Source organism: Pleurodeles waltl, chromosome 6, assembly GCF_031143425.1.
Source record: "Pleurodeles waltl isolate 20211129_DDA chromosome 6, aPleWal1.hap1.20221129, whole genome shotgun sequence".
Taxonomy (NCBI): Eukaryota; Metazoa; Chordata; class Amphibia; order Caudata; family Salamandridae; genus Pleurodeles; species Pleurodeles waltl.
The window spans coordinates 148,776,604-148,790,030 of record NC_090445.1 but is presented as its reverse complement, the minus strand read 5'-3'; the positions used below and the strand labels follow the sequence as shown (position 1 = coordinate 148,790,030).

At 42.2% G+C, this 13,427-nt stretch overlaps 1 protein-coding gene across 1 annotated transcript in view; it reads left to right on the top strand.

The window, feature by feature from the left end:
- The window catches only part of JUP (junction plakoglobin), a 127,230-nt gene that overhangs the window by 106,088 nt on the left and 7,715 nt on the right, over positions 1-13,427 (top strand). Inside the window, exons 13-14 of the mRNA XM_069237656.1 lie at positions 6,300-6,339; positions 12,715-12,861. Of these exons, the coding sequence (XP_069093757.1) occupies positions 6,300-6,339; positions 12,715-12,845 (171 nt within the window). The 3' untranslated portion in view covers positions 12,846-12,861. The remainder of the gene's footprint in view (positions 1-6,299; positions 6,340-12,714; positions 12,862-13,427) is intronic.

The following is a 13,427-nucleotide window of genomic DNA, read 5'->3' as shown; positions in this document are numbered from 1 at the left end:
GTAACACCCCCAATGCAGTCACCAACACATACGGGAATGACGCAGGATGACCCGGATGCATGGGACTTGTATGCTGCACCGGTCTCTGACAACAGTCCTGATTGGTACCCGGCAAGGCCATCACCTCCAGAGGACAGCACTGCATACACTCAGGTGTTATCAAGAGCAGCTACATTCCACAATGTAGCAATGCATTCGGAGCCAATAGAGGATGACTTCCTATTTAACACCTTGGCATCCACCCACAGTTCCTACCAAAGTCTGCCAATGCTCCCAGGAATGCTCAAGCATGCAAAACAAGTCTTCCAGGACCCAGTGAAAGGCAGAGCTATCACGCCTAGGGTGGAGAAAAAATACAAACCTCCCCCAACAGACCCTGTGTTTATAACACAGCAACTGACACCAGATTCGGTGGTCGTGGGAGCAGCAAGGAAGAGGTCAAACTCCCCAATCGTCAGTAGACTCATCACCCCCTGACAAGGAAAGTCGGAAGTTCAATGCTGCGGGCAAACGAATGGCAGCACAAGCAGCCAATCAATGGCGAATTGCCAACTCGCAAGCTCTACTGGCTCGCTACGACAGGGCGCACTGGGACGAGATGCAACATATAATACAGCACTTGCCCAAGGAACACCAGAAACGTGCCCAACAGGTTGTTGAAGGACAAGCAATTTCCAACAACCAGATAAGGTCTGCACCGGACTCGGCAGACACAGCAGCACGGACAGTGAACACTGCGGTAACCATTCACAGGCATGCATGGTTACGGAGCTCAGCTTTTAAACCGGAAATCCAGCAAGCTGTGTTAAATATGCCTTTTTAACCAGGAACAATTGTTCGGGCCGGAGGTGGACATGGCAATTGAGAAAATAAAGGACACGGCCAAAGCCATGGGCGCGCTCTAATCCCCACAAAGCAGAGGCACTGTTAGAAGGCCACAGTTTAGAGGGGGGTTTCGTACCCAAACCCCAGAGCCTTCTACCTCACAAGCCAGACCCACCTATCAGGGGCAGTACCAGAGAGGGGGGTTTTGAGGCTCTTACAGGGGTGGTCAATTCCCAAGAGCAAGGGGAAAATTCCAAAGCCCTAAAACAACTCCAGCCAAACAGTGACTTCAATGTCACAAACCCCCAACACCTAACACCAGTGGGGGGGAGACTTGCTGCATTCTACAAAAACTGGACAAACATAACCACGGGCGCATGGGTCCCAGCCATTATCCAACATGGTTATTGCATAGAATTCATAAATTTCCCACCAGATGTGCCCCCAAGAGCACACAATATGTCCAAACAACACTTAGTCCTGTTACAGCTAGAAGTCCAAGCATTGTTACAAAAACAAGCAATAGAACTAGTACCCAACCATCAAAAAGGAACAGGTGTCTACTCCCTATATTTCCTAATTCCAAAGAAAGACAAAACTTTGAGACCCATATTCGACCTCAGAACGCTGAATCTCTTCATCAAATCAGATCACTTCCACATGGTAACACTTCAAGACATGATTCACTTGCTCAAAAATCAGGACTACATGTCAACGTTAGATCTCAAGGATGCATATTTCCACATACCCATACATCCTTATCACAGGAAATACTTAAGGTTTGTAATCCAGGGCGTGCATTACCAATTCAAGGTGTTACCATTTGGGATAACAACAGCCCCAAGGGTATTCACAAAATGCCTTGCAGTAGTAGCCGCTCATATAAGGAGACAGCACATGCACGTATTCCCATACTTAGACGATTGGTTAATAAAAACCAGCACTCGGCAACAGTGTCTTCTTCACACGCAATACGTTATAGAAACGCTACACAAACTAGGGTTTTCTATAAATTACCAAAAATCACATCTGCAACCATCCCAAATACAACAATACTTGGGAGCAACACTCAACACAAAAGGCGATTGCCACTCCAAGTCCGCAAAGGATACAAGCCTTCCAAAATATAGCATTAAACATGCAGCCAAACCAACACTACCAGGTGAAGTTTGTAGTGAAACTTCTAGGCATGATGTCTTCATGCATAGCCATTGTCCCAAACGCAAGACTACACATGCGGACCTAACAACAGTGCCTAGCAAAACAATGGACACAAGCACAGGGTCAACTCCAAGATCTAGTGTTGATAGACCGACAGACACACTTCTTGCTTCAGTGGTGGAACCCTATAAATTTAAACCAAGGGCGGCCATTCCAAGACCCAGTGCCTGAATACGTGATCACAACAGATGCTTCCATGATGGGGTGGGGAGCACACCTCAACCAGCACAGTATACAGGGACAGTGGGACATTCAAAAAAACTGCTGCACATTAATCAGTTAGAACTGTTAGCAATGTTTCTAGCATTGAAAGCATTTCAACCACTGATAGCCCACAAACACATTCTTGTCAAAACAGACAACATGACAACAATGTATTACCTCAACAAACAAGGAGGGACACACTCGTCACAACTGTGTCTCTTAGCACAAAAAATGTGGCATTGGGCGATTCACAATCACATTCGCCTAATAGCACAATACATCCCAGGCATTCAAAACCAGTTAGCCGACAAACTCAGTCGTGATCACCAACAAACACACAAATGGGAAATTCATCCCCAGATCCTACAAGATTACTTTCAATGCTGGGGAACACCAAAAATTAACCTATTTGCAACAAACGCAAAATGCCAAAACTTTGAGTCCACGTACCCGCACCCTCTGTCCAAGGGCAATGCGTTATGGATCAGTTGGTCAGGGATATTTGCTTACGCTTTTCCCACTCATTCCTTATCTGGTAAACAAACTAAGCCAAAACAAACTCAAACTAATACTCATAGCACCAACCAGGGCTCGCCAACCGTGGTACACAACACTGCTGGACCTATCAGTAGTACCTCACGTCAAATTACCAAACAGGCCAGATCTGTTAACTCAACACAAACAACAGATCAGACACCCGAATCCAGCATCGCTCAATCTAGCAATCTGGCTCCTGAAGTCTTCGAATTTGGACACTTACACCTTACACAAGAATGTATGGAGGTCATTAAACAAGCTAGGACACCTACTACAAGACATTGTTATGCAAACAAATGGAAAAGATTTGTTTACTACTGCCACAATAATCAAATTCAACCACTCCATGCTTCCTCAAAGAACATTGTAAGTTACTTATTACACTTAAAGCCTAAACTAGCATTCTCTTCTATTAAAATACATCTCACAGCAATATCTGCCTATCTGCAGATTACACATTCTACATCGCTTTTTAGAATCCCAGTTATCAAAGCATTTATGGAGGGATTAAAGAGAAGCATACCCCGAGAACACCACCAGTACCTTCGTGGAACCTTAACATTGTATTAACACGACTCATGGGACCACCATTTGAACCCATGTTCTCTTGTGAAATGCAATACTTAACTTGGAAGGTAGCCTTCCTAATAGCTATCACATCTCTTAGAAGAGTAAGTGAGATACAAGCATTCACTATACAAGAACCATTTATACAAATACATAAACCTAAAGTGGTTCTCCATACAAATCCCAAATTCTTACCGAAAGTTATATCACCATTCCACCTAAACCAAACAGTGGAACTCCCAGTCTTCTTTCCACAATCAGACTCAGTAGCCGAAAGAGCCTTACATACATTAGACATAAAAAGAGCACTAATGTATTACATTGACAGAACAAAACAGTTTCACAAAACAATTGTTTGTAGCCTTCCAAAAACCTCATGCAGGAAATCCTATATCCAAACAAGGCATTGTCAGATGGATAGTGAAATGTATTCAAGCTTGCTATATTAAAGCAAAAAACGATCTACCTATTACACCAAGAGCGCATTCCACTAGGAAAAAAGGCACCACAATGGCTTTTATAGGGAATATACCTATGACAGAAATTTGTAAGGCAGCCACATGGTCTACACCTCATACATTCACAAAACATTACTGTGTAGATGTGTTAACAATACAACAAGCCACAGTAGGACAGGCTGTATTACGAACATTATTTCAGACAACTTCAACTCCTACAGGCTAAACCACCACTTTTGGGGAGATTACTGCTTATAAGTCTATGCACAGCATGTGTATCTGCAGCTACACATGCCATCGAACGAAAAATGTCACTTGCCCAGTGCACATCTGTTCGTGGCATGAGACGCTGCAGATTTACATGCGCCCTCCCACCTCCCTGGGAGCCTGTAGCCGTTATAAGTTGAATGAAAATTGTAAATTTGTAAATAAATGCTTTTTTAATATTTTAATACACATTATGTACATACATACTTACTCCATTGCATGGGCACATCTAGTATATTCACAACTCCTACCTCACCCTCTGCGGGGAAAACAATCTAAGATGGAGTTGACGCCCATGCACAATGGAGCCGAAAGGGAGGAGTCACTTGATCCCGTGACTCACACTTCTTCGAAGAAAAACAACTTGTAACACTCCGAGCCCAACACTAGATGGCAGCATGTGTGCGCATACATACATACATACATACACACACAAACGTGCCTTTAGTCACTTATTGTTTTTAGTTGCTTGTTTTCCCCTTCAAGGTTTGTTTTGGTTCTGTATTCTTAGCGTAGTATGTCTATAGTGAAGATTTCAAAGATTATCGTTAACCTTTATTTAAAAAAATACGCACTAAATTCTGTGCGACTGTAAATTGTGTGAGTTCTATACAAGGATGAGGTATGTTTCCTTCAGGAAAGGATCTGCATACTGCATGCACACAACTGAACTTGGTTCACCCCCACCTCCTGTATGGAGGATATACAGTAAAGAAAAAAAGCAAAATAAAGGTGATACCTAGGATTAGTAAATTTTACTTTAAAAAGAGTAATGCCAGATATATAAAGCTTTTTTTTCAACAGACAGAACAAAGGCATCAAATAGTTACTTGTACAATGTGAACTGCTGACAACTTTAGCTGTTTATGCCTTCCTTTAGATTACCTTAATTTCAAGGGTCCTATAAAAAGACATGCCTCCCTTTGTACTGTCATCCTGCCCCCAGTCTTCCCCCTCTTAGTCCGTTACTTGGGCAATGCCAGCCATCTTCCACTGATGCAGGAATCTACCTCAAACTTAACCTGAGAATCTGGTTGCTTAGGTGCTAGCCTTTGCCATTTTAGATTTCCACACGTAATCTGCATATTCTGGCAACTGCCAAATAACTAACTCTAGGTTTTTAGTACAAAAAGAAGCACCTGCACACTTGATTTTAAACCCTTTCCAAAGATATCTTCTGTAGACTGTCTTGCTTTTTACCAGGTTGACATTGGAAAAACTGTTTGGCAACCACATGGGTCTATAGAAATAGACAAGAAGGTCAAAGGTGCTCCTATATGTCTATTTCCAGAAAACCTTAGCTTAGAGACCTCACGTGACTTATACTTAAAAAAAAAAAAGTGAGTGGTGGTGGTCCAGCACACTTAAGCCATTGCTTTTCATGGTTTACCAATACTTGTGTGGACTGTTCGTCAAAAATATGTCGTTTCGAGGATGGTTAATTTATTCTCCCATTGGTAATCGTGTTCAATTAGTCATTTTGGTTTTCTTCGGGTGCAACATGAAGTATAGCTTATAATTAAAGTCTGTGTGTTCTTTGACGTATTTACTGGCATGATTACATTTAGAGACTGCAGGTTTCCTTTGTTTTGATGACATTAGCTAATCTGTCTTGCTAGTTCATTTGCAGTCTCGATTACATTGTTGGATTTAGTTTTTGTTCTCAAAGTAAAGACTTGCATGCACATACTTTCTTGCAGCTGTACCAAAAATACTGACCTAATGTCAGAAGTATCTACTATGTCCTAGTTTACTGTTCATGACGTTTATATTCACCATTTACAATAGAAATTTAATCTGACTCCTTGTATACTATTGTTCCAGAGGGTACTCTGTAAACAGTCTGTTAATCAAAATATGTCTTACTCCCAGCTGCCATAGAGTGGTATTCCACGACGTTGCTATTTTATGGTATTTTTTTTTTCTAAAACAATTGGCAGCAACACAGACATTCATACAACTGTTACCAAACACTTCCCATTTACAAAAGCCAGACCTATTAGATTTACCATTGAAGGGTTTAAGTATGTTTAGGAGGACCATTGACTTTGCCAATATTCATTTTACTGCTCCAGAGTTCGGTGCCCTTTGTACTAGCATGGTACCACAAATGGTGTATCAACAGAAACTGGTGACATTTTCTTACTGCATATCATCGCACAAATTGACAAATGATGAATGCCCACTTGCATTACCAACTTACATTCTTGTTTTTTTTAGGCACAAAGCATGATTCCAGTGAACGAGAACTATGGAGATGGTAAGTTCATTGAAGATAATTCACTTGAAATTACAGATTATGTTTGCACAACAAGTCCACTCTCCTGGAATAGAACATTTGTGCAGTTTTTATGCATCACATTTGTGCATTACGCTCTCTTGTTTTTGAGAGATACAAAATCCTTTTTTTTTTTTTTTTCTTTTTTTTTTTTAAGCAGGTTTTTGCTAATAAGGCCACTATTGTCATGTAGTGGGAAAATTAATGTGAGCAAGAATAATCACTCATTCATAACTTATGTTTCATTGTAAAGCACCTGTTTACTCAAATGTGTTGCGGGCATAACATACAGACCATTCGGATTTCTGCCCCACTTTTGGTTCTTTTGCCACTCTCCTCAAAACTATTTTGTTGGGTCCCTGTTGAAAAATGGCAGGTCTCTATTGCCTTTCTTAGGAGTGTCGAACTACTTCTGTTTCGCAACACAAAACTTAACCTCCCTAAGATTACTGTGATCTTCCAGCCATCGTCTCGTTATCCTTAAGATAAAATAGGTTGAAGTGCACCAACTAAACAACGTGATGTTTACGTGCCAAGCATATTGATCTAGCCCCTTCTTAATGACAGTCTGCTTCAAATCCTCCTCTGCTTAAGCCAAAACCTTAAAACTCATTTCTTGAGTTAAACCACCCTCCCCTTTCTCATACTTTGACTTCTTCTCACGGAATGTCTCCATGGCTAGAGGTGCTTTAGTGTGCTTTGAGAAACGGTGCATATGTGAATATTCCACAGATGTGTTTTGATTTTGGTCCTATTTAGTTTGTGTTTAGCATGTTTGTTTATTGGAAAGTTTGCTATTGTAAATCTGAACTATTGATGGCTTAAAGGGTGCTTGTAGTGAAAAAAAGAAACTGAAAATTAAATGTCACCTGTTTTTTAGGCAATTTCATGTGCAAAGTTTGTTTAACAGTCAACTTTAGTTGGCCTGACTACATTTTTTTAGTGATTCTAATTTACAACTCAACTTTATAATCAAAAAGTAATACCGCAGTCCCCATGAGTAGTGCCTTTCAAACTTACCAGGTACCCATACTATTAATTTCATTATTTCATATAGGCATTGGTAGAAGAATTCTGTGTAGGTGTTACCGGCTTTGGATATGTATTACTTTGAAGTGGTCTAAAACTTGACAATGTCTCTTTGTTTCCGATGGGTACATGTTCCTGCAAATTAATCCCCTTATGAATGATCCTGCTCCACTTCAGGTCCGCCCAGAAAACTTTTCTCTAGCAATTTTTCTCCATCTGAGCCAGATAGTGCCATGGGGCCTCAGCCCTCACGCCAACCACCAGGGAGTATATTGGACAACACCCAGCTTGCTGGTGTCTTGTCCTGTATTTCCTTATCTTTTGGACATGGTCCGAAGTGCCATGTGTTTAACCAATTAAATGTCTCAGCCTTTTGTCAGTGACTTGTTCAAAATGTCTCCCCTGGAAATACCCGGTTTAAACCACACTGTAGATGCCATAAGATATCCTTGCCAGATGCATGTTACCTGCATGTAGTACCTGGACTCCGAGGTTGGTCGATGCGGATGCCTGTGACTCGTATTTCCCTAAGTACCTGAACTTCATCTGGGAGCAGGAGAACAAACTGTTTTTGGCCAAGGCCTGCAGAGATATGGCAGTGTTTTCTTCACATCCATGCAAGTCTCATGTCTGAAATTTTTCCAAAAGATCATCCTATTAAAAGCAAAAAGTGCCACAGGCATACATTCCCTTTGGCCTTAAGGAAAGTGTTCCTCCCCCTCCTACGAGTGTCCAGTCTCACCACGGTTCCAGACAGCAAACTCTTCCTCTTCAGATAAGACTGCAAACATTAAAGATGATACGAGATAGTGTCTAGGTCCATTGACTGACCTAACGCAGTTCAAGATCTTCCAGGTGGTTATGCTGGAGATGTTCAGGAGGGTTCCTTTACCTGCTTAGCTGCCTCTCAAGGAATAGCGTGGTCCTGTGGGCACTGCATCCAGACCTGGACCGCATTCCTCCATGAGCTAACGCTGTACACTCTCTTTTCAGTCTGAGCCTCCTTTGGTGCTAACACAGACTTTGCTCTCAGAAAAGTATACACCACTGCTCTCCAAGTTGAGGGTGAAAAAATTGTCCATGCGGCAAGGTAGAACCTTAAGGCCAAATTCAATAATCTGCTCCTTTTTGCAGAGCACCTTCCTCTGGCTCAAACATTTCCCTGGAAGAGTTGTTAAACTCTGGCTGTGATGCAATTGCCTTGTCTAATAAGGGTCATGGCTGCACAGAAGACAATGATTGGAGGCTGATAACCTCCTCCCTCACTATAAAACTGATGTGTGCTTGTATTTGGACTTACAAATTGGCACTCTGGCCCACTGTTAGAGGAAGTCCCTCTAGTACGAAAAGAAGCTGAAGTCTAAGAAATTATCTTGGTCTCTGTGGAGAAGTCTAACATTTTGATAGAGATGTTGCAACCCTCCTCTTCACTGATGGAGCCCTTGTTGCTATTTAATTATGCTGGTTTGGATCCCTGACTGCATCATGGGAGAAATCTTTTTAGACCCAGTTATCCCAAGACAGATAGCCAGAGGGCACAGCCCTGCTCTGGGTGATCAGCACTTGGTCTTCTCGACCTTCCCCATACTCCTTTTAGTCCAAACTTATTCCTCTTAACTCCAAACCAGAATGCCTCTCTCCCATGGCACCTCCGATAGTCAAACCCTCACTCAGTGGACTGAAGACTTGGCTTGTTACAGCCTTGTCCCCTGCACTGCCAATGCAGTCTGCCCTGATGTGTTTGTACCCTGTGTGAGTTGTACAAAGTGAGTGACCACCATGCCAAGGCACATGAGTAAGCCATTTATGGATCTGGTCAGTGACAGTTTTGCCAAATTGAAGTGAAGCCTTGTTTCAGTGGACACCATGGCTCGGTCCATGGACAGGGTGTTTTTTTTCTATGCTGACATGTTTGGATGCATTCCACTGTCTTTTCGGATGTCCAAAATATACTCAAAGGCATAACCTTCCATGAATAGTGGTTATTCAGAAGACAAATTGCTTCATTAGATGCATCAAAAACAGCAGAGCTCTGTGGTTCATTCACTGAGCCTTGCCTTCCCTATGAGGCTCTAACATCAACATTGTAGAGAGATTGCTCTATAGCTGTCCAGTCCTGGCAAAGATACCTTTTGTTAGGCGATCCAGACACCCCATCAACCATATCACTCTCTTCAGGACCAGGGTGGATCTTGGAGACAGTAGAACGACCGACAGCAGCAGCAAGTCTTGCCCCTCCCACTTTCTGCCGGCTTTGCAGCCTGAAAAACCTCTCCACTTTAAAATCATCATCATCATCATCTTCCAGTAATTGAGGGTCTGCTGTTTCCACCACTTAAGAGACAATTGCAACGAATCGATGGGCCACACAGCTTATCCACAAGGGCTGCATCCACCTTTTCCTTTCCTTTCCCCGTGACTGTTCTGCTTTCAACAAGGTGTGCTCTCTGGCGCACACATCTAAAGTTTGGGGCAGGAAGTACTTGCCCGGCTGATGAGAGCAGAGGGTTCTACAATCTTTACTTCCTGGTCCCCAGCAATGATGGAGGTTTGAGATGCAACATAGACACTCTACCTTCTGATCTTGTTATTTCTAGCAGGGCAAGATCAAAATGCTGTCAAACTAGGAACTGCTAGGCCTCATTGTGGAGATTGGTTGGCATCCCTGGATCTGGAGAATCTCAAGGATGTCTATTTCACGCTCCAACATTTCCCTGTCTACAGACGTTACCTGGGGGTCATGGTGGGTCCTCAGCATTTTCAACTTATGGTTCTACTGTTCGAACTGATGACTGCTTCATGCATTTATGAAAGTGCTGGTTGCTGTGAATGCTTCACTGAAACAGCCAGCAGTCCTCTATTTGCAATACGTGGACCTCAGGTACAAGAAAGAGCAGTCTCCAATGCTGGTCAAGAAGCACTTTTAACAATGATTCTTCTCCACAATTTGGGCTTTCTCATCGAGGTATTACTTCTATCCAGTGCAGAATCTGACCTTCCTAGGGGGAGACCTGGATGCAACCTGCATGAAGGGCTTTCCTCATTATTAGTAGATGGTGGATATTCAGGAGATCAGGTTCCTGGCTCACCGAATCCTGTTGCTGCAGGTCTTAATCCGCTTGGTCTCATAGCTTTGAGTATTCTATTGGTGCCAGATGGTGTATGAGAGTCTTATAGTGGCGGCTGAGTATACAATGACTTAATCATCCAGGTAGCCTAATGGCTTAAGTGCAAATATCCCAATCCGTTCATTTAGATCTGCAGTGGTGGATGAACCTTCTCCAACCATTTGTTGAGTCGTCCCTTCAGCCCTCCACAAGCCTGGGCAACTGTAGTGTGGACAGTCTGCCTTGCCATGAAGGCATTTAGATTTAATTAGACACCACCATCCTTTTATATCAGCAAACTGGATGGCATTGGGTCATGTACTCTATATATGGAAAGGTGTTTCCCCTCTGGCTTCGGTGCAGCAGTGGCACATTTTTCTGGTGGCAGCTCATCTGAGTCTCACTCAATGTGGTGGTGGATGCTGTCTTCTCTCACTCAATCCTCAACCCAAAGCGACTTAGAATCTTCAGGTTGGAGTTTACATATGTAGATCTTTTTACCAACTATTACATTTCTGTCAAAAGTCCTAAAGATCAAGTACTTCTGATCCATATTACCTCTGATTGGGCAGTGAGGATCTCGTACACTGATCTGTTGGCACTCTGCAGGTGACCACTTCTCACCATCCAGTATAGACCAAACCTGCTTTTGGCAGCAATATAGTCTGGTCCACCTCCTTAGTTCTAAGCTCTGAACATGTGGCTGTTTAGTGATGTTCTTTTGCTGACCTGATAAAGTTGCAAATGGTATGTTGACAGCCATCTACTCGGGTTGCTGGGTTCAGTGATGCGAATTGTGAAGTCTAAATCCCTTTAAATCTAGCCTGTTCAAAATCTTGCAATTTGTGTTGTACCTTACACAGCAGGGCCTGGCAGCTATGACCATTAAGAGCTGTGTGGGTTCCCTGTCTGCCTTCATGGCTTCCTGGACAGCCATCCATGTTTATATTGCAATTAGAGGCAAGTTTTCTGAAAGAGGTGTTTAACTTATTTTCCCCCACTTAGTTTATTTCTCCTCTGTAGGATTTGAACCTTGTTGACGTTTTTAATGGCATAAACATTCGAGCTGATGCACGGTTGCACAGTATAAGTTCTCGCTCTGAACAGTTTTGTTGGTGGCAATAACTTAAGACCACATATACAAAAATACAATTTTGCATTTCATAAATAGTGACTTCATAGAAATTGCTATTCAAGAGATGCAAAATGCTCTGTACAAAGATACCAATTTCCTAATAGCGATTCTTACCACGTAGGAATCGCTATTAGGAAATCAGTATTAAGAAAAATCCCATTGCATTTTAGACAGTGGACCTGCAGGGATGGCAAAGGGCAAAAATAGGGGTGCACCTGTAGAGCACACATGTGCCTAAGGTGCATGAAAAAAAAAGTTTAAAAAAACACTGTAGGTTCTTTTTTTTTTTTTTTTTTTTTTTTTTTTTTTTTAATTGCACCTGGTTACCACCGACCTTAAGTCGGTGGTAATTGCATCTCCTTAAATGCCCAAGTCACATTTAGGAAATGCTTTGTACATCCGAGTAAGAATTGCAAATAGGAAATACATCTTTTCAATTTCCTATTCTTGGAATTTCAAATTACGATTTCTACAGGGTAGAAATCACAATTTGCGATTTCTTAACGGCCCTTGTACTTAAGAGGTCGTTTTGCATTACTTAACGGACCGCTAAGAATTGCAAAAGGGCTTTGTACATCTGGCCCTTGGCTCCTAGGATCAGAGAACTTTAGGGCCATTTAGTTTGTCTCTTTCACAGTATTGTTTCGATCTATTTTTTTTTTATGCCCAGTAAGTTAGTCTTTTGCAGCTTCCCAGCCTAGACTAGATCCTACGCATGCGGAGTCTTGTTAAATTGACTGCATGCAACAAAATAGAATGGATGATCAGCTCTTTGTGGGCTTTGCTGAAACCAGAAAGAGCCAGGTGGTGACTTCTGTGACCAACATTCGGCTGTGGAGTCATGCTGAGGCTGCATGAAGCCCATTGGGAGGGATATTGCTGGAAAAATATTTTCCAGGTCAGTCTCAAGCCTAGAAAGATAGTTCAGAAGGTGATTAATCTGTAGGAATATTTTTCATCACATAATGTATCTAAAATTAAGTAGTATTGATCAATTGCACATCCTATTTGATATCTTCAAGAACCAAAGCTTGGCGTTTAACAAGTTCAGTTATGATGGAACAGCTGCTTTTGTTTCCTCTCCAGATATGGACAATTACCGCCCTGTATACCATGGAGACGTTCTAGAGAATATAGATATTGGTGGAGACATAGAGATGGACTACTTACCCGATAACTATAGTGACCGTGGCCGCTTTCATGACATGATGGCGTAAATCTGCTTTGCACAAGGTAAGGTTGTCTGGTTAATGGTGATGCGTGCTTTTGCTAGATAGGCTCAATGTTTCGAAAGGCCTATGACTGTAATGAACCTAGACGTGCTGTCTCATTTGGTGATTACTGCGGGTCAAACCATGTCATGATTGCTTCTCATGGGATGTTATGACTTGAAACTTTTGGTTGCCAGTCATGAACGGGGATAACAAATACATCAGTCAGTCTCTTGAAAACAAACGTGTCATTCCCAGCTCCCGAATGCTGTAGTGGAGCTCTAAAAGGACACTGGAAGGAAGTTTATTGTGGCTAGTCAATGGTGTTGGACCTCAGACTGAGAAATGTAGCCCTAGAGAAGAGGTGCCTACCTAGTAAAGACCATTAATGATGAATCGGGCTGAAAAGACTCTGTATGTGTCGTAGAAGGTAACTGTGCTATAGAACTATTGATTTGGGTTTGTTACCTCTATAGGCTCTGGAGTTTACTGATCGAATTCAAACCTAGTTTAAACTTTAGACAGGTTAGGACCTGCCGAATTTGTGAAAATCAAAATTGTATGCAACCAATACTATCCATGCGTCCA